This window comes from Hirundo rustica, chromosome 2 (assembly GCF_015227805.2).
Source record: "Hirundo rustica isolate bHirRus1 chromosome 2, bHirRus1.pri.v3, whole genome shotgun sequence".
NCBI classification, from domain to species: domain Eukaryota; kingdom Metazoa; phylum Chordata; class Aves; order Passeriformes; family Hirundinidae; genus Hirundo; species Hirundo rustica.
In genome coordinates this window covers 104,002,505-104,029,557 of record NC_053451.1, presented here as the reverse complement: position 1 = coordinate 104,029,557, position 27,053 = coordinate 104,002,505, and the positions used below count along the sequence as shown (strand labels likewise).

The 27,053-nt window shown below is 40.9% G+C and overlaps 1 protein-coding gene across 6 annotated transcripts in view; it reads left to right on the top strand.

Moving 5' to 3' along the window:
* The window catches only part of MAP7D2 (MAP7 domain containing 2), a 95,514-nt gene that overhangs the window by 9,660 nt on the left and 58,801 nt on the right, over positions 1-27,053 (top strand). For 2 of the 6 annotated variants that reach the window (XM_040056048.2, XM_040056041.2), the window contains exon 1: positions 5,084-5,175. The exons of 2 other annotated variants lie outside the window; for them this stretch is intronic. In XM_040056048.2, coding sequence (XP_039911982.1) covers positions 5,133-5,175 — 43 coding nt within the window. In that variant the 5' untranslated portion in view covers positions 5,084-5,132. Of the gene's footprint in view, positions 1-5,083; positions 5,176-27,053 lie in introns of those variants that run through there. 2 more of the 6 variants (XM_040056051.2, XM_040056049.2) reach the window with 1 other exon arrangement.

The window sequence follows — 27,053 nt, the reverse complement described above, 5'->3', positions numbered from 1 at the left end:
TAGGATATTGGGGGGTGTGATTTAACAATTTAATATTTAACAATATTTTTAAAAAATCTACTTTCCCATGAAGAAGAAAGAATACACTTCTCACATGTCAAATAACAAATACAAAAGCAATCCATTATGAATCATCCTAAAAGTTATTTTAACACTGGGCTGATATTACTCACTGAATGACAGTTCTTAGATATGCGGTTACACAAAAATAAAGCAGACAGATGTAGTTCAAGATTTTTGCAGACCAAGTTGCACATTGTTCCTGCTCTTCAATCAGGGGAACCTAAAAAGGCATGTTTAATGCCTGTGAGTATCTGTGGCTTCTTATACAGAGACAAACAGAAACTGAAGCCATTTCACCTGGGCAAATTCAACTATTTTTTATAAAAATATTCGTAACTAAAAGGTAGAAGTCCTTCAGAAACACAACCATGAGTTCTGATTTCAAAACTGTGGTTTTGAAACAGAGCACCATTTTGCTGTTGGTATCTACAATCAAGACTGCTACCACCAACACATTCTATAGAAAGATTTCAAGCTACTGGAAAAAAAAATTTTTCTCTGTTTTCGCAATGTGCTTCAGTTTACTGACTCAGTGCCCATGATTTTTTTTATGTAAGATCAATCTCTTGTGAGGAAACTTTCTTATCAGTTGATTACTCCATGAGTGTTTATGTCATTTCATAGTACTATAGAACAGTTTGAATTGGAAGAGACCTTTTAGAGCTCGTCTAGTCCAACTCCCCTGTGGTAGCAGGGGCACCTTCCACTAGACTGGGCTGCTCAAAGCTCCATTCAACTTGGCCTTGAGCACTTCCAGGGATGGGGAACCCCAAAACTTTTCTGGGCAATGTGTCCATGTACCTCACCTCTCTCACAATAAAGAATTTCTTCCTATATCTAGTCTAAACTTGGCCTCTTTCAGTTTAAAGCCATTCCCCCTCGTCTTACTCCTATGTGCCCTTGTAATCTGTTTAGGGGAATTCTTAAGATGCTGAGTTAATAGTTCAACAATCAGGAATAACTATATTTAGTTATACCCACCACTTTTCTTCAGTTTCTGATACATGTGCTAAAACACTCTTTCTAACTTCTGACTCATGTTCTGTTTATTTCAGGTAACAAAAACTTACCTGAAGACTTACTTCTCTTCAGATGACTTTGCACTGCTTGTAAAAATACTTTGGTCTGAGCACTGAATTTGATCCAGAGGTTGCGAGGCACTGGACTTCCAAGAGTTTCAGGAAAGGAAAGATGATTTTGAAATTAAGGCAGACAAATGCTGCCCAGGAGAAATGGATTTACCATCTCTGACATGCAGTGTTTGCGTGACACTGGGCCAGTTGCTCCAACTGAAATACCCCAGGCAGCCACCCTACTTGCCTTACATTTTTTGGGGCACTCAAATTCTGGGCTATTGATTCAAAATGGCAAAATACAACAAAAACTGTGGACCGACACAGATGTGTAACATTGTAAATTTGGCTACTTTGCCCAGGACTGACTGTTCTGTTTTCCCTCTGAAGCATTCCTAGGGTGGGATGGCTTCGGTTGCATAGATACCACCATCTCAAAAACACTGAGAAAAGAAGCCAAGATTTTCAAAATTAGTTTACAATTTTGACAGGTTTTATTTGAATGTCTGTTAAGGTGGCAAAATTATCAGTCCCTCCAGCTTTTTTTCAGTCTGAATCTTGAGCTGACTTTAAGATTTTACTTCTCTGCAGATTTACCTCTGAGTTTTTCTCAGGCTTAGGTTGACCACCACCTACTGTAGCTCATTTGCACAGAGCTGTTTAAATACAGCATCTCCTGAAAATATATGGTAAGAGAGTAAAAATATTTTCTACAAAAGAAAGTCAAAGCGGTGTTGATTTTAACAGTGTGCAACAAACCATAAAAGAAAGAATGCTTTAAAACACAACAATCTAGAACAAGTATTACCAGAACTTCATTCATAGCAGGACAAACTGGGCTTCAGATGAAGAAAGCAGAATAACCAAAGTGTTTGCAATAAATACTTTCCCAAATGGAGTGCTCAATGTGATGTGCCTTACAGAGATTAAGTTCTGTGTTGGGAAAATTCCTGCACTGCTTTACAATTCATGCCAGAGAGCTGCTGATCAGAGACTGGCAATGCCCAGCCATCACACAGCTCCCTGCTGTGTGCAGGCAGTGCCCTTGCAGGCACTGCTGTGATAATTCACACTTCTGCCTGGGCTGGAGGTGAGGAGAAACTTTCCAATCCCATCCCCCAGCAACCAAAGGCTATAGGACTGTGTAAAAAGTTGTGTAATCCTTCCACTATCACTCAATGGACCCTCCCCTTGCTCCTGGTGATGTGCAAGCTCTAGGATGTTTCCTTCTGCTGACAGGAAGGGACATTAAAGAAAGGTGGACTGTGGAGGGTTAGGGAGGGATGTGGTGACATTTCCAGTTCTCAGCATGCATGGAGCTGGGAAGGCCCCTTTTGCTGCTATAGTCAAGAAAATAATCTTGTTCTGTGAAGTATGGGTAAAATGAAACTGTTGATAGCTTCCTTTTTAAAGGTTGAATATTAAAATTTTTCCCAGAGTTCCCCTATCTGTCATGAAGAAGGATATGCAGACATGCCTGAATATGCAGACATGCCTGTAATTAGCTCCTGACTCCCAGGTGTAAGTGCATACCAAAGCTCTGTAGATTGTAAGTAACCCACTACATCTAGTGCTTAAAGAACTATAAAGTATTTAAAGTCAAACCTGAGCAAGAACAGTTATGCTCTTGTTTCTGAGGTGCTGGTGGATGCACAACATTGTATCAAATCCACTATTCCCTGCTTTAAAACAACCTGCCAGCCTCCACAACACAAAAGAATTAACAAACCACTACAGACAACTCCAGACACATTACCTTCCGTTAGCTCTTCCCTGTGTGGAAAATGTGATAATAGTACTACTTCAACTTAGAAGGCTGTTACAAAGTTAAATTTATGAATGTTTTGAGGGAGTTATGAGACTACCACAGGAAAGTCATCATGAAAATTAATTAACCTGCCTTCAAGGCAGGGTTTGAAGAATGCACAGAGAACATGACATGAAAGATTCCACTTTGCATGATGAAAATGAAGAGAAACGTTGAAGAACTGTACATTAATTAAAGACATCCTTATATTGAATGAGGCAGGAGTTTTGTGGAAAAAAATCACTCTGCAAAGGTAATTTAAAAATTGATTCATATCACCAACAACATACAATACTGTAGGGGAAGGCTTTGTCTTCAGAGCTTTCATATTTTCTGTATAGTTTCTTCAAGTTTTCTTTAAAATATATTTATTTATTTATTTATTTATTTATTTATTTATTTATTTATTTATTTTTTCCTACTGCATGACTCCCAGTCTGAATGCTGTGAACCAAGTATCAGAGGAAATTACAGTTGCAGGAGAACATTTCTTTCTCCATGTGACATACTGTGCTTGTGGGCTTCACGACCACTTAAGAGGCAGCATTGGTGGGCTCATATTCCTCAGGGCAAATTCTCCAGTGCCTCCATCCATTCCTCTCCTCTCAGCCACTGGCTACTGCCTGAATACCCTCCCTGCAGATACCCTCATACTGCTTTCTCCAGTTTCTGGCCATAATATTTCATCTTTTCATGCCCCACATCCACTCTCTGCTGTCCTATTTCCCAGTCCTGGAAATTCATCCTCTCTGTTTCCTTCACCTCATCACTAAGCCCATGTATCTTGCACTGAGACCCACTGCTCTTTCCTATGTGTTCATCTGACACCAATAGGCTAAAGATTAATTGAAATTACAGGAATTGTTCTTTCTTTTGCTTTTGGAAATTAGGAAGAACAGCTACAGTAGGACAGATGGGTTTTTTTTTTTTCTGTAATGTGACCAAAACTGTGCAATTTAATCTTTAGACAGGTAGAATAATAAATGGAGCCCCTTGATGTAAGGTTAGTGAGAAAAACAGCTGAAATGAAAACATCATTTGACAATTTTTAAATTTGGCAGAGTTATAAACAATGAAAATTAAGTATTTCGTTGACAAAGCAAATTTAGAATAATTATTATCATATGCACCAGGAACCCTAAATCTGTGTAGCTAAACTTTTATTGAGGTGTGTGAAGGCAAAAATGAGAGTACCATTTGAATGTGTAGATGGAATTGTTGCCCAGCACCCCAACAGAGTAATTGCCTCTTAGCAAATAGTGATTTACTAGGAGACACATCAGGAGTACCAAAGTAAATGCTGTCCTTCTCCATCCTCTCACATTGACTATGGTCTGTACTTCCAGGTAAAGAATATAAAGGTAATATAATTGCCTGGCGAAAAGAAGAAAACAAAAGGAGTAAGAATGAACGGTGGAAGGAGTAAATTTATCTTACATTTAAATTTTGGGAAATTGGCAGTTAAGACGGGTCAATAAGGTGTTTGGCATCTAACACCAGTTCTGGCATCGTTTTGAGCAGGACCGGCCCACAAGCCCTGGGGCTGTGTGCGCTCCTGTAGCGCTGCCGTGTCCCAACATGGCCTGGAGACAGCAAAACCAGTAACGGGGGAGCAAAAGAAGTATACAAGGAGTGTGCCAAAATTTTGGTGAGGGGAGTTCAACCACTAGTATGTGACAGATGAGGAGAAACAAAGATTGCGTTAATTTCTCCCCTTGTAAAACCGAGTACAGACTGATCCTGCCGCTGCAGGGCCAGCCCGGCCCGAAGGGACCCCGCGGGGAGAACCGCGACCGCAGCGGGACGGGAAGGACACGGCTGTGCCTTTCCCCGGTGCCATCGCCTCATCCGAGGCCGCACCTGGCTGCAAACAGAGCACGCAAACACCTGGATGGAAAAATCTGGGAAAAGGGCCGGATGCGCCCGGAAAGCCGGAGAGCGCGCCTTGTTCGGCTCTGGGGGATAACCCGAGCGAACGCGCACGGGCACCAAAGCCGGAGCGCTGAGGGCGGGGCGCGGCCCTACCTGGGCAGCGGGCCCGCCCCGCCGTGCGGGCCCGGCCGCGTCCCGCCCCTCTCCTCCCCTCTCCGCGCCGTCAGGTGCCGGGGCGGGCACTGCGCCTGTGCGGCGGCCGCGGGCGCAGCCAGCCCAGCCGGCCCCGGCGGGACGCGGCGGCACCGGCGGGGAAGATGGCGGAGCCGGGGGCTGCGCGCAGCCACCCGCGGGCCACAGGTAAGGGATGGGGCCGCGGCCCCGCGAGGTGCCGGGGCACGGCGGCTCATCCGCCCGCATCCCGCGGCTTCCCCCGGCGCCGTCCCGTCCCGTTCCTCGCCGCCCGCGGCCGGCGCTGCCCGAGTCCCGGGGAGGGGGCGGGCGGGGGTCGCTCGCCCGCAGGTGCCGCCGGCTCCGGCCGCCATCTCGGCGGGATGGGGCGGGCGCTCCCGGCGGGAGCCGCGGCGGTGGCGGCGCAGGGCGGCCGCTCCCGAGGGGACGCGGAGCGGGTCCCGCCCGAGGCTCCCGGCGAGCCCCGTCCTTGCCCTTTGTGGTGCGGGAGGTGTTTGCCGTGAGGTGGCTTTTGTGCCGCCGCGATTTCCCCGGCCGCCGGCGGTGCTGCCGGGGCGGGCGGGCGGCAGCGCGGCTGTGCCCCGAAGTGCAGAGCGGGGAGGCAGCGATTTGTAAACCTCCTTCTCCCGGCGGTGCCTGGGCCTGCCTGTGCCGGTGCTGCCCAGCCCGGGCAGCAAACTGGTTGAGCGGGTATCGGGCGTGAACGCAGCGCCCTTATATAGGCACGGCTCCTGGTTAAGGAGCTCGCTGCTCAACGAGCGTAACTTTTAATTTCCGAGGGTGAAAAGGGGGTGTGTGAGATGTGTTGGAGGTTGCTGTGCTGTATGTGTGGAGCAGCGCCTGGCGTGGGAAAAATTCCCCCAGCGCCATGAGATGTTGGGGCCAAGGCTGGTGGTCGTGACCTCGGCTCTTGGCCTCGCATGTAGGTGTTAGGGTGGGTCTGGCTGCTCCTGCTTCGCATGAACACCCCTGGGCTCGAGTACGAGATGAATGGTGATTAAGGTGTTATGCAGGTGCTCATTACACTTTTACCTTAATCATCTGGTATGGAGCCTCTCCTTTGTGGATGGTAAACCATCTAAACCTGGTATATAAGAGGGAATTAATTTCCCCTAAGCCACTGTAGTGGCTAAAAGTAGCTTTACAATTGCTTTGGGAGATAAAGAAGGATTGCTCTCCCAAATTTATGGAGTGGGAATCTGAGACTGACTTCTTTGAGATAACACAGTGTGAGGAGCCAAGGAAGGAGCTGAGAACACCTCTGTTGCTCTTCCTCACCCTTCTCCACATGCTCAGCAGTTGTAGCTTTTGCTGTAAGGCTGTTGCTGTTGAGCAGTCAGGCACTTCTAGGGCTTGGGTCTCCATTTTTTTAGAATTTCACATGGAAGATAGGAGGAAATTAATGCTCAGAATTCATATTTGTGAGGATTTTTTTTTCACCTCTTTTCTAAAGCGTAAGGAATTCTTCACAATATTCACTTGCACTCTTCCCAGACTTGTTTTTTTTTTTTTTTTTAGTTTATACATTCTGTCTTCAGAAGCAAATGTTGCAAAAAGCCTGCACTCCTTATATTGATCAGTACATAATATATTTTTCACCCTGTATGAGATTGGGAATCCATAGAAAAGGTAGCATGTATTATAATTAAAGATGGTATCAAATGGGTCACGTATTGTAGGGCATGGACAGGCACAGACAATTGTAATTACTTGTGCTCAAGCATTGGCATTTGAACACTAATGTCGAAGGAAGGCAGTATAGAGTGGTCTTGGCCAAATTCATTATATGAATTGTCTGCTAGAAGATAACACATGATGTGGTGTAAAAGATTGTGTTTGTGTGGTGTGTATTACAGACAACAGGATGGATGGGATTTGGATCTCCTGCAGCAGAGAATGAGGCTCTTTTTTGTGAGACTTGCCATTTTTGTAACAAGCATAACAGCTACTAAAGTGAATCGTTGGTGTGGACGTGGAAATGATGCTCTCTTAATTCATGTTTGTATGTCTTGGTCCTGGAGTCCTCGTTTTGGTCATAGGGATAGGAAGGATCTTACCTCTCAGTTCCAGAGTGAAATGCTCCTTCCCGTGGTGTTGTCCCCCAAAAGGATGCTGCCCCACCCCAACAACAGACAGTGACTGTAGCCACCATTCCCCTTCCAAAACTTTGTAGTTCTCTGGCAGTATCTGAGTTTTGATCTACAGGATCCTCCAGTGCTGGAGAAATTGCTGGGATGGCAGTGCAAGTATGGCGCTTCAGACTGTCTGCCCAGACCAAACTGTAACAAACAAGGCTTTTTTTTTTTTTTTGCATCTTTTGACTAGGGGACAGAGTATTGTTAAATTGTTTATAATTCTGCAAACAAATAGCAAAATCCTGTGGCACAAGAAAATAATATTTGCAGAGCTCAATTATATCCCTTTGCCAAAAATCAAAGGCATGAGGCAAACAATAGCCTGAAAAGACACCATAGGAATCTTTTTGTCAGCGGGAGTGTTAGGTGACCAAAACGTAGGCATTCTTGCTGCTGCTGTCTGTAGTAAAGGTAATGACTAAAGAGCATTTGAAGGACAAGTGGCTCAGTATTGAATCTCTCGTCTTCCTTTTATTGCCCGGTGAGATTTGTTTAATGTATGTGCTAGGAGGGTGAAATACTGGACACTTTGATTTTTCAGAGTAAAATGTGTTTGTTGGTTGTTTGGGTTTTTTTTCCCTATAGAAAATATGATCATGCCTAAAAGAATTTAAGAGAAAAAAATGTGTTGTGCCATCTTAGACTGTATGTTACAAAACCAGTTTGTGTGAAAGGAACTAATGTGTGGATTCCTTTAAAAATACTGTGTGGATTTTTATTCTTGATCTCATTGCTTTTTGAAGTGATTTCTTATAGGCCAAAATGATTTAAACAATGTATACTTACACTCTTCTTTTTGTACTGTACTGTTTTCTCTCATGTATGGACATTCAAGGTTGTTTATCCCCAAGGTTAATTCATGTGCTGCTTTTCATTGAATGTTACCATTTGCAAGTATTGGCTTTAGTTCAGGGCAGTTTAATACACTGCGTCCTCTCAGGGTTACTGTTTTGGTATTTAGAGTATTGTAATATTGGCTTTGTCCTTAAAAAAGAAAAAGGTGTATCACTTGAAATCCACTGGTTAGGAAAGTAAAGCATCTGAAAACTTTGGTGTTAATAGGACAGTGCTGTGTAGTGTTGTATCTCCATCTCCTTTGGTGGCTGATCCATCCATAGCAGTGGAAAGGTATCAGGAATGGTTTTTTTTTAACATTAGGTAATTATTTCTAGATGCGCTAATTGAAGAAGCATGTGCATATTTAATGCAAATGAAACTATATATCCTGTGTGATGGTACTGTATGAAGATTTAAGTAGTAAGGCTTTTTTAAAGCTCATGAATAAATAAAATACAATTATAACTTTCTTGGCTATCAGTCAATCAGTATATCTGGACCAAAACTGATGGGAAATTCTTAAAAAACCTTATGTCTGTCATTGACTTAAAAATGCTTTCTAAGACTACAGAATAGAGCAAGGCTTTAAATTCTGTTCAATTCTGGACTACTCAGGTGATTGGAAAAAACTATCTTATTTCCTTCTTGTGTGTTTCACCTTTGCAAGAAGGTCCCAGTGTCAGGATTATTGAGCAGCTTGTTTGGCTCTTCTCTTTAGTTATCTTTACCACTCCTCATGAAATCAGGTTTTTGCATCAGCTCTCTGATAGGGCATTGCTGCTTCCAGCCCTTTGTTTGTGACTGACTCAAGCTGCTGAGCAGATCCTAGAAGCAGTAATCCTCAGTTTAGATTCTTCGTCAATTTATATAATGCTTTTTTGGTTTTTTTTTTAGATGCTGTTTTATGGAATTTTTACAAATAACCACTGTTCAGGTTGGAGAGAAATGAAGCTGATCAGGAAGCTAATAGAAATTTTGGGAATGCTAACTGCATTTAGTTACACAAGTAACTAAATTACACACTCAGATTTAACTTTCTTGTGGACATCTACTGGTTGAGAGGGAAAATCTGGATAATATGCTTAAATAGTGGAAAGGAGTAGTAATGCTCTGCCAAGTAATCAAAAGCAAAGTTCAGTACTGTAACAGGGTTGATTTTAATCTGCCTGTTTTAGGTAATTTTACATAATTTCTGAGTTATTTTGTTGTAATTGACCAGTGTTTGGTACTTTCATCACAACTTGGTATATTACTGGTGTCTTTTCTAAGCCTGGAATTAGTGCATGTAGGAACATGGCATGTATCAGTTTTCCCAATATACTTGTGTTCAAGCAGCTTACCCAGTGAAAAATGTGACTTGAAATCTTGGGTAGTCACATTACCCTGGACTGACTTTAGATAGGATATTTAGAAATACCTTTCACTGTGTCTTATCTCCACAATGATTAATGATGATGATGTGTCACTGTGTAAAGATAAGAGATAAGTGGGTTTCACAAAGTAGAAATCTATAACCATTAAAATGGGAAAAAAGCTCCTCGAGATTATTGTTATGTTGTTTATGCATGTGACAGATTTTGTCATTCAGATAATACACTACTGTTTTTCTTCATTTTTGTCATGAAGCTGCCAAGATCCCAAACCCCTAGCACTCTCTGTGGGTCGGGATGTTGTAGGAATCTTAGTAAAGTACTTCTTGTTGTAGTTAAATAGTAATACAAACGTCTCATACGGAATTACTTCTGGCTTTGAGTTGTCCTCTGTGTATGTACATACATAATGCATGTAGATTTCAGGCTTTTTGCAGTTGTAATGGACTAATATATTCAAAGGCTTGTCGGTCACATTCTTAGTTTTCTTAATTTCTTCTTGTAACTCTTAAATGCATTATCCACAGTAGTTACACTTTCCCATAACTATTTAATATCTATGCCCTCTGTGATATGAAGCTTTGTGAAGTATTGTGCTTCTTTTCATTTAATGTATTATTTGTGTGCATGTCATCTTTGTTTGCCAAATGCCAGATCAAACTGTTTTGCCCTAAATTCTGGGATGTCATTTTTGCTTTTGCACTTGAGTATCTGAAGATTTTTGCTTTTTTCATGTGTTTGTGTCAGCTTTCCTTTGATCGAGGGGGAGCTGATTATTCTTGTGGTATTGAGGTGCTGCAGACAAATGTCTACTTTGCTGAGATTGATAAAGCATTTCAGTGATCTTCGCATAAACTTCAGTTACACAGCAGGTGTTTGTTTTTTTAGCAGCTTTTCAGTGAGAAGATCCAAAGCAGTGATAAATAGAAGAGGTATTCCTGATGTTGTGCAGGTTTTGCACAGTTGTGTTGTGGTAGCTGTTTGCATAGGTATGAGCTTGCTTTAAACTGTTTTTCTCTGTGTGCCAAAGTTTGTTTTTTCCCTGTGTTTTCATGTTACTTTTCTTGGCATAAAGATGCCAATAGCAAACTTCTGGTATTAATGTTTCACTTTTGCTAAATTCATTCCTTTACAATGTGCAAAATGCAACTTTTTGTGTTCCAGTGTTACACATATGTGCTTTTTGATTGGACCAGTTGAAAAACAATGTTGAGCTCAATTTCTTCTATTGATTTAACAGAAGAGATTGCTTCCTGTGCATCATATAATATTTAACTTCTTGATCTCTGTTTTTTTCCTTACAAGAGTAAATACATGTTTGATCTGGTGTTGGACATTCAAATCCCTTTTTTTCTCGTTTGTAAAAAAATCTGGAAATGCTCATTTTTCTGTGTTTTGAGTAAAAATAGATGAAATTGTCCAAGCTTTCAAAGTCAACCCCTTCAATAGTAATTACATATGTTCTGTATTCCTGTGTGCTTGCATTTGCCTTCCAAGAGGACCAGTCCATGGAATATGTATTAACTTGGTGTGATATGATGAGCATTTTAATCTGGGATGTCTTCTGCATTGTTACTTTGTCCCAGAGCCAGTTGCCTTGTTGGCTTTGTGCATGGTAATAAATCTGCTTGCAAAGGGAGAAAAATGGATTTTATGCCCCGTAACCTTACCACCATCACAGGTGTGGTGTGCATTCAACCGGTTTAGAAGAAATTACATGAAGCTTCATAAATCTAGTTTTCTTTGTTGAATAGTTTCTCCTAGGTACTTATTTTCCTAGAAATGATTTCAGTAAATAAAATGGGTGAGAATTTATCACTTCTACCTGAGATTTTGATACAATGGGAATGGGCATGTTAGATAAAAATACATGATACCATATATCAATTTGTGGATACCACTATAAAAGCATCTCAAAAAATCTTCAAGAAAATAGTAGCAAAATTACTACAGTTAGTACAGTTTTGTCTGTTTTGATGCCAGATGCTGGAGGATTTGTGGTTTTGTTTCACTTGGGAAGATCTGCAAGTATGCCTTGCCCAGTTCCATCCATATGAATTATCAAATTACCTGTCTCGTGCCAAGCAGAAGCCATCAAGGCTCTGCTTTATTTCAGAAAAATGCTTATTCAAATATTTATGGTTTGAAATTAATTTTGCTCGTGGGTGTGGAATACTGAAATTCTTCATGTGGCTGCGATCAAAAGAGAAAGATACAAACTTTCCAAAGGTGCTGTGGCATGCCTGGGTTTGTAACCACGGCAGGAGTTCAGAAGGGGTCCCGGCAGAGCTCTGCTGCCTTCTCACTTGATCAAGTGAGAGCTGGAAGAATACTCCAGTTTGAATAAACTAGCCTTGATTGTTGAGTTGGAATAAACTTTCAATATCCAATTATATTGGGAGTAAAATAAACTTAATTTTGAAAAAAACCCCAGTCATGTGAAACAAAAATATTTTTTTAAGCTCCGAAGTTTGCTGCATGACAAATCACCCAAGTAAGGCTTTTCCTTTTGTCTCAGAGGGGAAAGCAGGACAATATTGCAGTGTTTATTCACACATCATTACTGTGATTTTTACATATTTTAAGTTAAGGGATTTAGTTTCCCTTTCCTTGTGAGGGGGGTATCAACACACAGGAAGTGCTTTCTTTTTCCTTTTGCTGGTGACTTGCCTGCATCTTGCCAGTTTTCATTCCCTTGTTTGTGTCGAATGTGGCATCTGTGTGTGTGTGTGTCTGCAGACCCACTGTGGCAGGGGAAAGAGACCTCAAAGAGAGGACTGGAATGTGCTGTTGGGCCTCTTAAAATGTTGATAAACAGTGAGCAAATTATGGCTTCCAAGATAAATGGTGGATGATCTAGTTCTCCTTTCCCTCTCCTGAAGGGAGGGGAGAGAGTAGGGCTTTACTTTCATGCTAGTTTCTTGACTTTTGATACTATGCATCAGCCACAGGGCATCTTTTTCCCGTATGCTTAATGGTCTATTAATAGATGTAAGTCTTTCCATTATGTTTCCTGGGTTTAGTGGCTCTAAGTGCTGTGGTTACAAGTAAACTTGGCGCTTTTCAGTAGTCACAGGAAGTGGTTTTAATGGTGCAGTGAAACAAGAGGGTGACCTTCCGTTGGCACAAATGAGTTTTTGATGAGGTTCTGGATGTGGATGCTGTGTTGCAGGGCTGTGGGCCAGGTTGTGTTTTGTGGCTTGTTGAGGCCAGGTTATGGCACTGAATAAAAATGTTTGGGCACTGCATAGGGAAGAAATTGTTTAGAGAAAGTATTATGGAGAAATGTGGTTTTTTATGGCATTATCAAGTTACAGAAGTGAAAGAAAATTTGAAATGGAAATAACTGCACAGATTGAGGCATTTACAGATAATGAAAATAGCTTGGTTTTTGTAATAATTTTTATATTCTACAGGCAGTTTTGCATATCTTTCATGCCTGGCAGTATGTTTTCCCTGTTTTGGGTTGGGGTTTTTTTGCCTCTGAGTTTTCTGTAATCTCTGTTCTTATAACAGAGTCATTATCTTTATCTAGTCTTCCTTTAAGTCTCATACAGCCAAAGGATGTCATAAAAAGAGTAAGTAGCCTATCTTTGAATTTTAGTATATTTAATCTGTGATGAAGTTGTCCAAATCATGTGTGAATGGAACTGAAAGTCACATTACACAGTGCAAGCACAACCGCTTTCAGACCCAATTTTTGTCATGACTGGTCTGTTTGAAGTGCTGAAGATGAACTGAATACTATAAGGGAAATCTTCATGTAACCTCCTTGTAGTGAGCACTCCCTAAAGCATAGTGACAAGCCTACAGGCCATGTAGCAACCAAAAAGGTGTTTAAAATAGCACAGTGGTGCTCCTGGAAGATCACTAAATTCTCTGATGATGAAAACCCCTGCACTGCACAGAGCTTCTGGTGCATCTGTGCTATTGATAAAACGATACCCCACTAGGATAACTCTTAAGATTTTAGGAGTTGGCTTTTTATGTTTCTCTCTAATGGCATTTTCTTCCTTCCTATTATCATCCATTCACTTTTGCCTACAAGGTCATAAGGGTGGCCACCTTAGTGACAGAAACAGTGTCTCTCACTGCCGTCCTCCCTGGTGCCTAGAGAAAGGCAGTAAGGATGGCGTGTAAGATCACAGCAGGCATCCAGTATGCTTCCCAAAGTCCCTCAAATTATGGTTACAGGACTTAGAGATGTATCCAGGAGATCCATCTTGACTATAGCTCTGTATGTATATATTCCCATGCTCTAGTCAGCGTCTTGTTCCAGTCTCATAATCATGCTCAATACACTAATTCTTGCTCTTGGTGCCCCAGCAGAACTCACTCCACTCAGTTCAGCCTATGGAGTGGAGAGAGAGAAAAGTGATGGAGGGGACTGGGCCCATCAGATGGGCTCCAGCAGGAACTGACCTCTCCCCAGCCCACCTGCCTCCTGCAGTGGGACCCCAGAGGGCTGAAGTAGCTCTAAAAATATTCTTGTGGCAGCTGCAGGGGAGGCAAGGAGACCATGAATAGGAAAAAGGTGGAAAGGAAAAGAAAATGCATTCCATGCTATTTAACCTCTGCTTCAGGCATTACTGTTCAGAAGTAGAGAATCACCATATCAAAGGGCTCTGAAAATCAAAGGTAACAAAAACAAATAGGGTGAAGAATGTTTTCCTAGTCTTCACAGCAGCTCTTGGTTAACGTGTTGCGGTGTGATATGCTTCCTTAAGTTATAGATTTGGAGAAGCAGAGAGGCAAAAGTCCTCAAGTTGGTTAGCTGATGGCTATTTTGCACTGAAATGAATCCAGATTTTGCCTAGTGATGCATGCATCTTGAGAAATTCTGGTCAAAACTTCCATGGTATAAAGTAGCACTTTGAAGATGTAATTTTCCTGTTCTGACCATCATCCCCAATGGCTGAGGACTGTTGGATCTGATTCTGAGGAGCAGTGTTTTAAGCTGGTTATATTATACCATCCTTCATAAATTTATACAACTGAAAAGCCCAAAGGAAGAAAATTCTTAAAAGAATATGGAAAACTGCTCATCAGCTAAAAGCTAACTTTAATTCCAGTGTTTTAGATTTGAAAACATTCAGCCACCTCTATCTGTTTACAGCTGTGTAATCTAGTCCATTACTTTGTACCTTGTCAGAAGAAATCAAATTTATTCTTCTTGGGTGTTATTTGGTAAAAAAATGTAGTTTTACCATTTTCTGATAGATGCCAAGTGCTGTTATTGGGGAAGAGTGAAATAAATTAATATACATATTTATTTGTAGCTAGAGTGACATTCTTTGGATATACAGTTTGGTGTTTTGGGGAATTTCCTTTGTAGTAGTTTACACAAACTGGTAAGAACTGATGGTGTCAGGTTTGTAGAGAAAAGGATTTTCATTGTGCATCATCTAGTGCTGCTTTAAGAAGGTGGTACAGGATTTGGCTTCTGGTTCTGGATTTAATGAAGCATGTTACCCTGAAGAAATCTGCCCGAGTCTTCAAATGTTTCATCAGGCACAAGAATCTCTTCATCTTCTGCTGCTAGCCAACTGTCTCCTTTTGATTCAGAGATGTTTAGTGCATCAATTAAAATGTGCTAAAAGCAAAGACAAAAATATTTCTTGCCAGTTAGATGGTCCTCTTGCCTATGCACAGAAGCAATACCAAAACATTTGCTTGCTTGTTTGGGAGAACTTAATTTCAAACTCATTTGTTTTCTCAGGAATACAAATGATCCTGGAAGCTGATCCCAGAAAAAAAAAAAAAAAAAAGGTGGGGGTTTTTTTGTTAGTTTTGTTGTGTTTTTTGTTTATAGCATTGATCCTCATTGAGGTAGAGGAGGTGGGTGTAGTTGGCTGTTTGTGATGCTACACCTCTAATTTTCTTTGTCCCATTGCCTGTTAGCCCACATGAATCCATTTTTCCTTCTGCTGTCCGCTGAGGCTTAGAGAGCAGCCTTCTTGTGTGTGTGCAGACCTGTGCTTCCTTCTGCCCGACTTTCTTCTTACATGCACTGGACAGGATGTGGCTTTTGCTGTATCTCTGACTTCTCCTGTCCCCTTCCAAAATATTTACTGGTTTCTATTTCTTCAGCCAACTCAACCTACTCATTTCTCTCCTCTTTTCCCTTGCTATGGGTAGGCAAGTTTTTCAAGCCCTGACTCTGTATCTTTTGATTTGTATCTACAAGTGAAACACAATTCTGGAGGAGTGTGGGATTCCCCTGACTTTCATCCTGAGTGTTTGGTGATATGGGGCTCCACACTGAGCAGAGCTACCTTCTGTTGCCACTATCAAACAAAAGCCTTTCCTTGTATAGGTGTGTCCTGAACTTTGCTCTGCCCGCAGTTAGTCTGTGTCTAATCAGCCCTGGCAAGGAGCTCCACAGTCAGCTGCCTTTGCTGAGAATCCTACGAGGAATGTACGTTTCCAGTGAGGCAGGGTTTGTGGGCAGATAACCTCTCCTTATTAGCCCAACCAATTGCATTCCAAACAAGCAAGCTTCCTTGCCCATCAGTCTGAATAAGGAGCAGCTGGGTTCATGATTTGTGGAAGTGGAGAGGAGAAAAGAAAAGGACAAGTGGATGCAGAAGCACTGAGGTTCTTGAAGCAGCAGCTGGTTCCTGCTCTTACACACAGGATGTTGTGGCCCAGCCTTTAATAGTGGGACACACACAGCACCTGTGATCTTTTACTCTGCTGTAGCTGTGCTGCAGGGTGGCAACCACTGCTCAGGGTAGTTCTGGTCAGCTCAGTTCAGGTGTTAGAGAAGCGCTGGACAAGAGGGTGGGAATAAAAGTTCAGGTGTCTAATTTACTTTGAAAAGTATTCTAGTGTAGTTCCTGGCTTTGCAGGGTGAATATTTGCTGCTGTGTTTCAAGAACTGACTAGGTGAAGTTAAGACACGTCTGTTGGGGTTTAGAACAAAGTGCAGGATCCATTGATGGGTTTTAGTTTTTCTGTCCTTGTATCCCAAAGTACTTTCACTTAATGAAGCAACCCTGGTGAATCATTTTATTAACTTATTAACTAGAGTTGTAATGGTGGAATTCCAGATTAGCAAGGGAAAACAAACCTGGTATTAAAAAAAAAAAAAAACAACAAGAAAAAAAAGTCCATTTTTGACGTAGCTCTCATGTCAGTACATTTTGAATGTATACTTCATGATTTTTAAGTCACTAAACCAAGAGAGAACGGCTGGTGTGTATCATCACTGTATGCAGTTTTCAGATGCCTTGTAAGTGCTGGGGATAGCAATCTTTTGAATGCACTTTTGCAATGATTGCTAAATATTAATCAATTTCTAAGTCTAGTAAGTGCATTTAAGTAGGCAGGCAAGGCTCTTTTTTCATGCACTGCTGTTAATTTGTTCCTAGGTTTTTCACTTAGGTTTGCACTGTATAGTAAAGATAAACGGCACTACTAGTTAGCTTGCATGGAAAAATATGATGCAGTCTCCACTTTCCTCGTTTGAGACCATCCTTTGTCAAGGAAAAATGTCAGATGAAAGCTTGCTGGATGAAGTAAAAATGTCAGCCATAACACTTAGCAAGCTTGGATTTTTGTTCTTGATACAGTGGGATTTATGGCGCCAGGCTGAGGGCACATCTGGAGCTAAATGAACAGGCAAGCATGTTGGTGTGACTGCTTGCAGGAACTCTGCTGTTACAGGCTTCTGCCATTTCTTTAGAAGAAAGGAATTTAACGGTGTCAAGTGTATTGTATCGCTAAAGCAGTGGCAGCTTTGCTGTTTTTCTCAATTTTTCTGGAGGATGCCAGAGTTAAGAAGACAGTAAGAGATCCTGCTGCCACCTACAGCATCAGCAATTACCAGATCTGTTCTGAGCACAGACGTGCTGTCTTTCAGTGCTTCAGGATTTCAGTTACTAAGAGTTACTAAGAGAATTAGGGATATGTAGTAGTTGTCTGGAAAAACACCTTTTCTCTTACTTTGCGGTTCTCATTGGGAGCCGTAACTAGAACCCACTGTCAGTGCCTTACATGCCCAAGGGCAGATTTTTTTCGGCAAATTTGAGGGGAAAGGAATTTATGAGGCCAAGTACAACTGCTTAGTTTCAGATACAGGAGCTTTCAAAGTAATTATAAAAATGTTCTTGTTATTTAGCTTTGTTTTATTTGACTTGACAAAAAGTTCACTGCAATATAAATAAGGGAGGGGAATAAGGTAATGTTTTGAGTGTTATGTAAAATATCGTTAAGTTTTTTTGCCTTTGAAAATAGGATGTATTTTAAACTGCTATACAGATTGCCTGCTAAGTATGGAGAACTATCAGCTCTTAACACTTTGCTTGTAGCGTGAGGCTGTTTGCTTTTTAAAATGGCTGGCAGAACAAATTGCAGACAGGAGGAGTGAGGGTTTTTTTGTGTACAGCACAGACATGTAGGAGATGGCAAGTTAAATTTTGGAACAGAAAACTATGGAGAAAGGTGGAGATTTCCCTTACTATTTTCATGCCTTGTTTTTTTAAAATGTAGCGAGGTGAAAGGTGTTGTAGTTCCATTTGACTGACAGAATGAGAGTAGTAGTCAAATGTGTTTCAGGAGAGGAGGTTTTGAAACTGTGTCCTCATACATGTGTGTGGAGGCAGGGGGTGGACTGCAGAGCAGTATGTGTTGGCAGGGATAGTATGAACAGCCCACGTTATTTTAGGAAGAGTTGAAAGGAATAGGTTTGAAACTACTCTTTTTTGAGAAGGGATGTAAAGCTGAAGGTAGCTGAATGCTTAGAGAAGGTGATAAGGGAAGAAACTAACCTCAACAAAGTACCTGTACCTGATTTCAGGAAGGTGAGGAGGTGTGAGGTCTCTGCAGTTCAAAGCTGAGACTCTGAGCATCCATCCACATGTCTTGTGGATGGACCTTGTGTTGGTGTATAAGCAGCTGCAAGGTAGCATGGGGTTAACCTCAACTTATTACAATGATGGAAACCTTTCAGTTTCAAAAACCTGGATTTGAAATATATCACAAAAATCTTAGTAATCTCATTTTTGTTAACACTACTGTAGCCAAAGTCTTAAAGCATGACTGACATGAACCATAACTGAGGTAGCATGCCCAGCACTGACAGCTGTGATATCGGTAGCATGGAAAGAATCCAGTTTTTCTTTTATTTTTTCTGTAGAAGCTTCTAGGTTCTTCTGAAAACAAACAAGGTCCCTGCTTCAGGTGTACTTGGGTAAGTTCTGGCAAGTTATCTGGTGATGTTTCTGGGCAGCTGCCTGTTCTCTGAAGAACATTGTCGATGAGGGGGAAGTGGTAGAAAACTCACACCAATGTCTTGTGTGGAAACAGCAGAAAAGGGTATTATTTGGTGCTGTTTACATGTAGTATGTCCCTTTGGTAGTTCATGCTACCAAGATATGGCTGTGGTTATGTATATGTTACTAATAATGAGTATTAGTATTGTTTTCCCTAATCTTTCTTATGATGTTTTTTTTTTCTCCAATATTGAGTATCTAGTGTAAAAAAGTCTTTATTAGTTGAAGTCACTAACTCATGGCATTTATTCTGATGTTTCCCTTTCTACTTAGCTTACTTATTGAGGTTTGTTTTGTGAGGAAGAGACATTTGCTAATCTGTGACTGTGACTTGCTCTCCTGGAAGGGCATAGAGCTCTTCAATCAATTGAATTTAAAAAAGAAAACAAAAAGGTGTGGAGGAGGGAGAGCAGACGAGACATTGGAAAGTGGATGGGTATGTTGTTTTGGTATTTTTTAGAGATGCTGACTTAAAAGCAAGTATGAAGCTCATCATTTTAGTGTTGAAGTTCTGAAAAACTGGAGAATATATAATAAGACGCTGAAGCTAAAATTGAGCAAACCCATGCTTAATGAAATATGACATACATTAGTTAAACAATAAACAGGGCCCATATACGTTCTTATTCAGTGTAGAAATGTCATTATTAGAGAATAACTCATTGATTTGCATTGTAGTCCTGTTGTATATTTATTTCTAAATGCAAAAACCTAAGGGTTTTGTGTATTGATTTTTTTGTTTTCTTTCCTTTAGTCAAATCTCTGCTTTTATGACAGGATCCTTTAAAAAGAACATCCTGCTTCTGTTAGATGATCCTGGAAAAGAAAATCAATGTATGAGGTTGCATACTGAAACATCTACTAGTTGCATTGACTTAGTAATCTTTAATCCTGCATGTAAACAGAAAGAAAAATGCTGTTCAATAAGACTATTTTTTCTTACTGTTTGTTATTTTTCATCTTCTGGTAACAAATTTAACTTACGCATTTTTTTTGTGCATAATATATGTATGTACACATAAGAGTTCTAAAGTGTCCTGTATTAATTTGTACTTGGAATTCTTCCACACAGAGTCACAGGAAAGAAAATGGTGTGCATCCCTTTGGTTCAGTGGGATTTATTGTTGTGATGGGAAAAAGAATAATGGGATTGAGATTAAATAAAGGTCGTGAATTTTATGTTGGCATTACTGCACTGCTGTTGTTTCCTCATGACCTTTTGCAAGCATCGCTCTTGCTGTGCTTTCATTAAACTACAAAAACTCGGAACTCTCTTCGGGTTTGTTTCTTATCTCTGAGGTTAACAGGGCATGAGCGCTTCTATTTCATGCTGTTCTGAGCATTCATCTTAGCAGGTGCTGAGCCTGGATGTGTATATTGGAAAGCTGGTACTATTACTCTGTTAATTTGTTGAAACTCTGCTAAACAGTGCCCGCTAATGAATATTTACACAGGTTTGTCACAGTTGAAGAAGATAATTGTCAAGTGCAAATTTGTGCTACGTCAGGAACTGGGTTCACTTCATGTATTTTAGGCATTCTGCTTAAATGTTGCAGTTCTGATGAAATCAGTTTTGAGGTACTTTTATCTCTTTAGCAGTCCCAGGAGGTAATTATGACATTAAATACCTAGTATTTCAGGTATTTCCTTTGCTAAGGATGCTTTAGCTGGTTTCTTCCGTTCTTCTCAGTCCTGCTGTTCTGTCCTTGCATTCCCTTGAGGTCTGTTCTTCTGACAATGTAGAAGTGCTGCCTTCATTCAGGAACCCAAAGGCTGATGGTGCTGTGTAGAGTAATATGTAATGGAATTGAAAAATATGAGCTTTAGATAGTCTAATTGTTAGAAACCCTGATTTTATAGCTCTTTTAGCAGCCTTTGATCTTTAGCTGAAAATTCATCATTAAATGTCCTTTCCCTGAAGGGACCTATGTTCAGCTGCTTAATGTTCTTCATTAGTCATCAAGAAAAATGCAGAATTTTGAGATTCTCCCCCTAATAAAGAAAAGTTTTTATTTAAACTTCATCCTTTGCTGTTATGTGTGCAGTGTCATTTTTCAGCTGTTAATAAGAGGACAAATGAAGACAGTTGATATTTTGAAATTACCTGTAGAAAATGCTGCTGTTCCCTGGATGTGCCCTAATTCCTCACTGGCAGGGAGGGTGCACAAATCGCATTACTGTGCGCAGTTAGGTTCTCTGCAGGAATTCATCTGACATCTGTCTACCCTGGTCATCTTGGGCTCCCTTTGAGTAGAGTGGAATAGGCACTTGTAAATTCCTTCCTCAGGAGGAGGTGACGGGTCTGAGCTCTCTGTTGAGTGTGAGGGAAGCTGAGAGCTGCTGGCTCTCAGAGTTGAGTGTCTGTTTGCTGAATCTCACCCTTCCTGTTGCATTGGAGGTTGTACCTGTCCTAATGTACTGCTCTGTAAAGGAGACAGTTTGTGGCTGCTGTCCACTTCATGATATGCTGACAGCTGTAGCAGTTGCTTCACTCTGCACTGCTCAGGCTTTGAGGATGCTCAAGAGGCACAGGAGAGCCAGTGCCTGTGCACTGTTGAAGCTGCTGCCTGCGAGCCCAGGGGCAGGACGGGTGCTGTTTACTAGTCAGGTTTTCCATTTTTGTTGCAAAGGTTAAATGCCAGTCTGCTGTTACATTTTCCCCTCTAGAAGTGTGTTGCTGCTGGTTGGCAATTCATGGGGCCATGGCTCAGCCAGGACCTTTCTCAGAAACCTTTTGTTGACTCACACAGATGTAGTCAGTGGGACTTTTCCAGTGGCAGCAGTTTGTTCCAAGCTGCTGTCTTCCTCAGTTCACCTATGGCCTTCCCTGGTGTGTGACTTGAACTGCCCCATCCGGGCACGGGAAAGCTGCTTGTGGTCTGTGTGACTTGTATGATGGGCAGGATGTAGCCAGGAGGCTGTTGGGTTGGTACCACTGAGTTGGTGTTGGTAATCATTCAAACCACTTATCACTTCATTTAAATCTCCTCTTCATTTAAGAAGGCAGGCAAATTTCATAGGATGTTCTCATTCAATTATGGATATGTTGATGTGTCACGGGGATTTGTCATGCTCTTGCTTCTCTGGCTCTGAAAGCCTTTTTTAATCATCAAATGAATTACTGGTCCATATATACTGTATATCACTATAATCTTTGACCTTTTAGGTTACAACACATCCCACTTAGGAAAACCCTGTTTGTGGTGTTACAGCTTTTTGCAATATAGTAATTAAATAGAAATGTGGGATAGAGGTTATGAGAACTGCCAGTCCCTGTTTTAGAAAAGTCTGTGTAAGGTAAACCCATATATACATGGATTCCTATCAAGTCTGTCATTTAGCAAAGCATTTGGGACAAGGTTTGAAAATATTAAAAAAAAAAACCAACAAAAATCATCAAGTTTTAGGCTTTTTATTCGAGTTTTGCTTTGATTATACAAATTGTTTATCCATGTAGGGTATTTTCATTGCTAAATTGAGGGTAGTCATGAGGACTAAGACTTAACATACTGTATTAATTCTGTTTATTGGACCTTGATATTGGGTACATGTTTTGCTTATTATGTGCTGCTGGTGAATGTAAGATTACTTTCCAGACAAAGCTAGAAGGTCACAGACTTAGCAGGCTGCGTAGCCCCCTGCTTTGGAGATGAAGCCATTATTCCAAAACCATTTGTGATGCTGCAAAACTCTTAAGAAGTGAAACCTCTTTTTCTGCATGATTTGCTAAATACAGGTAGTATTTAATCTTTGATCAGTTTTCCTGCCAGAGCTGCCTTATGTAATTTTTAATGCCTTATTACTATAACTGTAATCACTGGGGGACAGGGACTGCCTTTTATCTTATGCTTCTAATATACAGTGCATCTCTGAACCAAATATTGAAGACTTTGTGCATTTTTTTCCTACCGTAGATTTTTTTTCTCCCAAAGAAAAAGCAAAATCTATCAAAATAGTACTCTGTTGGAATCCTTAAAACATGGTTAAAAAGCAGAATAAAGGAGTATACTGGAAATAAAGGAACAAGGGGGGAAATGTATCCAAATGAGACCATCAAGAGAGCATAATCTTAGGAAAGCAGAATTTTAAAACTACAAGACAAATATTTTTGAGGTGCAAACTGGCAAAAGCATAAAAAGAATAGTGAACATGTCACCCTTCATATAAACCCTACTAGACTTCGTGGTAGGTTGCTAAATGGTCCATGTGTGAAAGGAACAGTCAAGAAACATAAGGCTGTATCCCTGAAGCTTAGTTACTTTAATGTTGTGTGTAGAGAAGCTTAGAGGTGTTTCTTCTCCAAGTCTTTCTTAAAATGGAATATACCTTAACCTATTGCTTAAATTATATTTGATACTAGAGGAAAATAGCCTTAATACAAAGGTTTAAAAACTGTAGAGAACTGAAGAAAGAAAAATGCAAGTTTTCAAGCGTAAAACTGAGCAGGTGAAAAATGATACGCTAGGAAGAGCCTGTGCGCTTTCTGTAAGGGAATGTATTTTGGGCTCCTCACAAGAGGTCAGCAAATAGGCAAGGTGCAGTGATTCAGAAGGAGGAGTATGCTTGGCTTTTCTAAAAGATGTTTGTAGAAACCTTCATCAAAGATTCTAAACATCTTGAAAGCTCTTTACTGTCTGGTGATTTCAGGATTGGTGTGAAGAAATGTGAGAATACTGTGATGGGGTTTCTGTTGATAGGGTTTTCAGAATAGTCATGTAAAGAGTGGGCACTAAAGTTTGAGTACCAAGTGACTGAGCAGTAAGTGGCAGATACACTTCAGTGTCCATTGGTACAGATAGATGTCAGGAGTGATGCTTGTGGGAGACAATTTATAAACAGTGAGGTATTTTGAATTACCCAGTAACATTGGGAAAGTGGTGTTGGAGGAGGGCCAGTTTGCTGGGGTGACAGCCTTCCCTGCAGAAAGTTCCTGAGCTTGTGAGGATGGGTTTGGCTGGGATCTTCTCAGATCCTGTGTCCTCACAGTTAGTGAAGCTGCCTGTAGCTGTGAAAAGTCTTTTGTTCTGAGTAGTATTAATGATCATTCAGAAGCTGGTTTGCAAGTTTTCTATGCAATACATGTGAGCGATTTTTTTTAATGTAATTAAGGGTTTGTGATAGAATTTATATAAGTATTTCTTAAATATGATGTATGATTTATTTTTAGAGAGAAATTGTATTGGTCATTTTAGAATTATTGATGTTAATTTTAAATGATTTTAAAAACTTGATCTCTCTACAGAATTTGGCATATGTGAAAAGATTGCCTGTTACAAATGCCTTTAGCCATTGTTTGCACTGTGAAGGCTCAAATCTGTTTGAAAGGTAACTTTCTGCCTTTATGTATGCAACAAGGAAAACTTTGTCAAACTTGCCTCTTGTAAAATCTACAGGTCTACTCTGTATTTTCTGCTTTTTTTATTGTACATATTAAGCATCCCATTTCATAAATATGTAACCATAGTGTAGACTTGCAGAGATTTTCAACTATCTGTTAAAGCTAGGAGTAATTTTGAGAATGAAAATTTAATTATTTAGAGAGTATTGCCTTTTTTCCTTATTCAGTATTTTCTGTTTTAATCAGATATAAATGTAATCCTCCATACCAAAATGATTTCTTTCTTATTGGTTTATGTTCAAAGGGACTTTTAAAGTTGTTCTTTAAAATACTAGGGTGGTTTTAATCAAGGTTAAACAACTCTTTTTTTAAGTCAGACTTTATTTTGGTTTTTGAAGGTGATATTATTATTAACGGTTTGTCTGAAAACATCTGCAGTAATGCTGTTTCTAGAACATAGATTGTCTGGTGCTACTGAGCAGAAAAGCATTGTTGCTTGTCCTGCAGATATCAGATGATCTTGTAATTGTGCAGTGCTATAGAGTCAAGTCAGAGTTCTTGGGTCCTGTTTTGCTTTAGAAGGCTATTTATTCTTATTGTGTTGACACTTTAAATAAGGCAAACGGTGTTTCTGATGGAGTTCAAATATCATGGCTTTAACTGTAAATGAGCCAGTTCTTAATGAAGTTGCAAAATAAGTGGAGCTAATGTATTGAAAACTTAACACCATCCAACATTTCCATTTTCCATTCTTGATTCCTCCCCATCAGTTTTGTGCATGTAAATTTGCATGCATGGCCTATTATGCTTTTTCTCCCTCTGTCTCTCACCTTCAGGAATGCAATCACAGTATTGTACTTGCTTGTTTTTCATCCTTGCCAGAATGTCCTTGTCTTTATCTCCTCTCTGTACTGTTATGTGTGTCCCAGAACCAGTCTCTGCAAAGGAAAGCAATCCATGCATGTCATTTCCATGCTTGACTCTGTTGGTTTCAAGTTCAAATCAAGAGCATTGCTTGGCTGTGCTGCAAATCTGCGTGCTCTCTTTAAATTTTGAACTGTGATGAAGCAGTATCTTATTGAAATCTCACTCTTGCATGTCTATTAGATGGATATCTTGTTTTTCCTTCAAATAGCCCTGTAGAGTACAGAAGCTCGCTTCTAATTCTTACAGCAGTTGGACAGGATTGGAACACAGTCTAAAATGCTGGCATCCCTGATTGCATTTTTGCCTGTTCTGTGAATGCCTGTTTAGTCAAGACAAGAGAAAGATCCATGCCCTGCTTTGCTGTGTCGCAGGCAACAGCACTTTGCCCCCTCCTGGTGGTGTATCCCATTTAGCTCCCTACGCAGCCCTGCGGCAGCCTTCTGCCTAGCCCTGGTACCTTGGGCTTGGCTTTTATGCCTGTTTGGACTAACCTTAGCCTAAAGCTGTACAGTCTGCTCTAAATTTGGCTCATTTCATGATGATGAAGACTATTTCTTGTGCTTTTCTTTTGTGACCCACAGAAGAATTACTGTTAACAACATGCAAAAGTACAGTGATATCAAAGAACTGAAGTTTTGACCCTTGAAAAGGGGCACAGTTCTCTGAACCCCTCTAGGCCTCTGGGATGTGCACATTAAGGGAATTTTCACTGGATTACTCTAAAAGATTGACTGGTTTTGTAAAGTCTTCTGAACTAGGGCTTGTGTGACTGCAGAGAATACAAACTAGAAGAGCATATAGTTAAATCCTCATAATACCCTAACTTTGTCTTCCCACACACACTATTTGCTTCTGTTTTTCTTTTTAAAAGCCTTTTTTGCCTCTGGAGGCTTTCAAAGTGATGTTCTTTCTTTCCCAGGTTCCATATGCCAAAACAGTTAGCTTGGTCTGTATTTTTTGTGCGCAGATGATGGAGGATACCGCTGCTTTATTAGGTGCTCCTCAATGTTCTCAAACAAATAAGATAAATAAGTAAAATTAAATGGGTCTCAGTTGCTCGAAGTAAAAGCACTTCACCATTGCCTTGCAGAGCCATCTTGTGCCCATGATTTTGATCACACAGTGATGTTCTTAAAAAAGACCAGGGCAGTGATTGTCCCCCTGTACTTGGAACTGGAGGGGCTGCATGTGCATCACACAAGAAAGATGTTGAGGGGCTGGAGTGTGTCCAGGGAAGTGCAGCAGAGTTGGGGAAGGGCCTGGAGATTAAGTCAGTGAGGAGTAGCTGGATCTCTTTAGCCTGGAGGAAAGGGGGCTCAGGGAAGGCTTTATCACCCACTAAAACTACCTGAAAGGAGGTTGTAGCCAGGTGGGGGTCAGGCTCTTCTGGCAGGCAACCAGTGACAGGAGGAGAGGAAATGACTTTAAGCTGTGTCAGGGGAGGTTCAGGTTAGATATTAAGAAGAATTTCTTCACTGAAAGGGTCGTCAAGCACTGGAATGGGCTCCCTCATGAAGCAGTAGAGTCATCACCCCTGGATGTGTTCAGGAAGCAACTGCTTTAGTTAACAGGGTGATATTCAGTCAAAGATTGGACTCAATGATCTTGGGGTTTATTCCAACCTGAACAATTCTATGATTCAATGCAAAGGGCATACATTTGGATGGATAAAGTTAAAATACTGCAACAGATTTAATAGTCTAAAAGAAACTACTTGTCATACTCAGGCATAGCATTGTATTTAAGTGTTAGATTAATTAAATAAATTGAAGCCTTAAACAAAATCCTCAATCAGGCACATCAGGTTGTGTGGCTTAGGTGTAAAATTCCCTAATTTAGGCAGATCAACACTTACCTCGTAGCTCTAAAGAGCTGTGATGTGACCTCCCTCCCATGTGTCAGGCAGGGGCCTGCTCCAGCTGTAACCTGCCAAACCACTCCAAGGCAGAGGTGATGGTGCAGAAGTGCTGTGGTGTTGGGTGTGCTGCTCTGGGTGTCTCTTACTTTCCTTGCACTAGCAGTGCACAGGGTGGCCCTCCCACACCTCTCTGCCTTGCCCAATCACCTTTCCAGGGCAGGCAAAGAAGGTGAGGGATCTGCTGTGCCTTTGTGCAAACGTAAAACAGAAATCCCCAAATAGGATCTGCTGCTTGCAGGCTTGAGC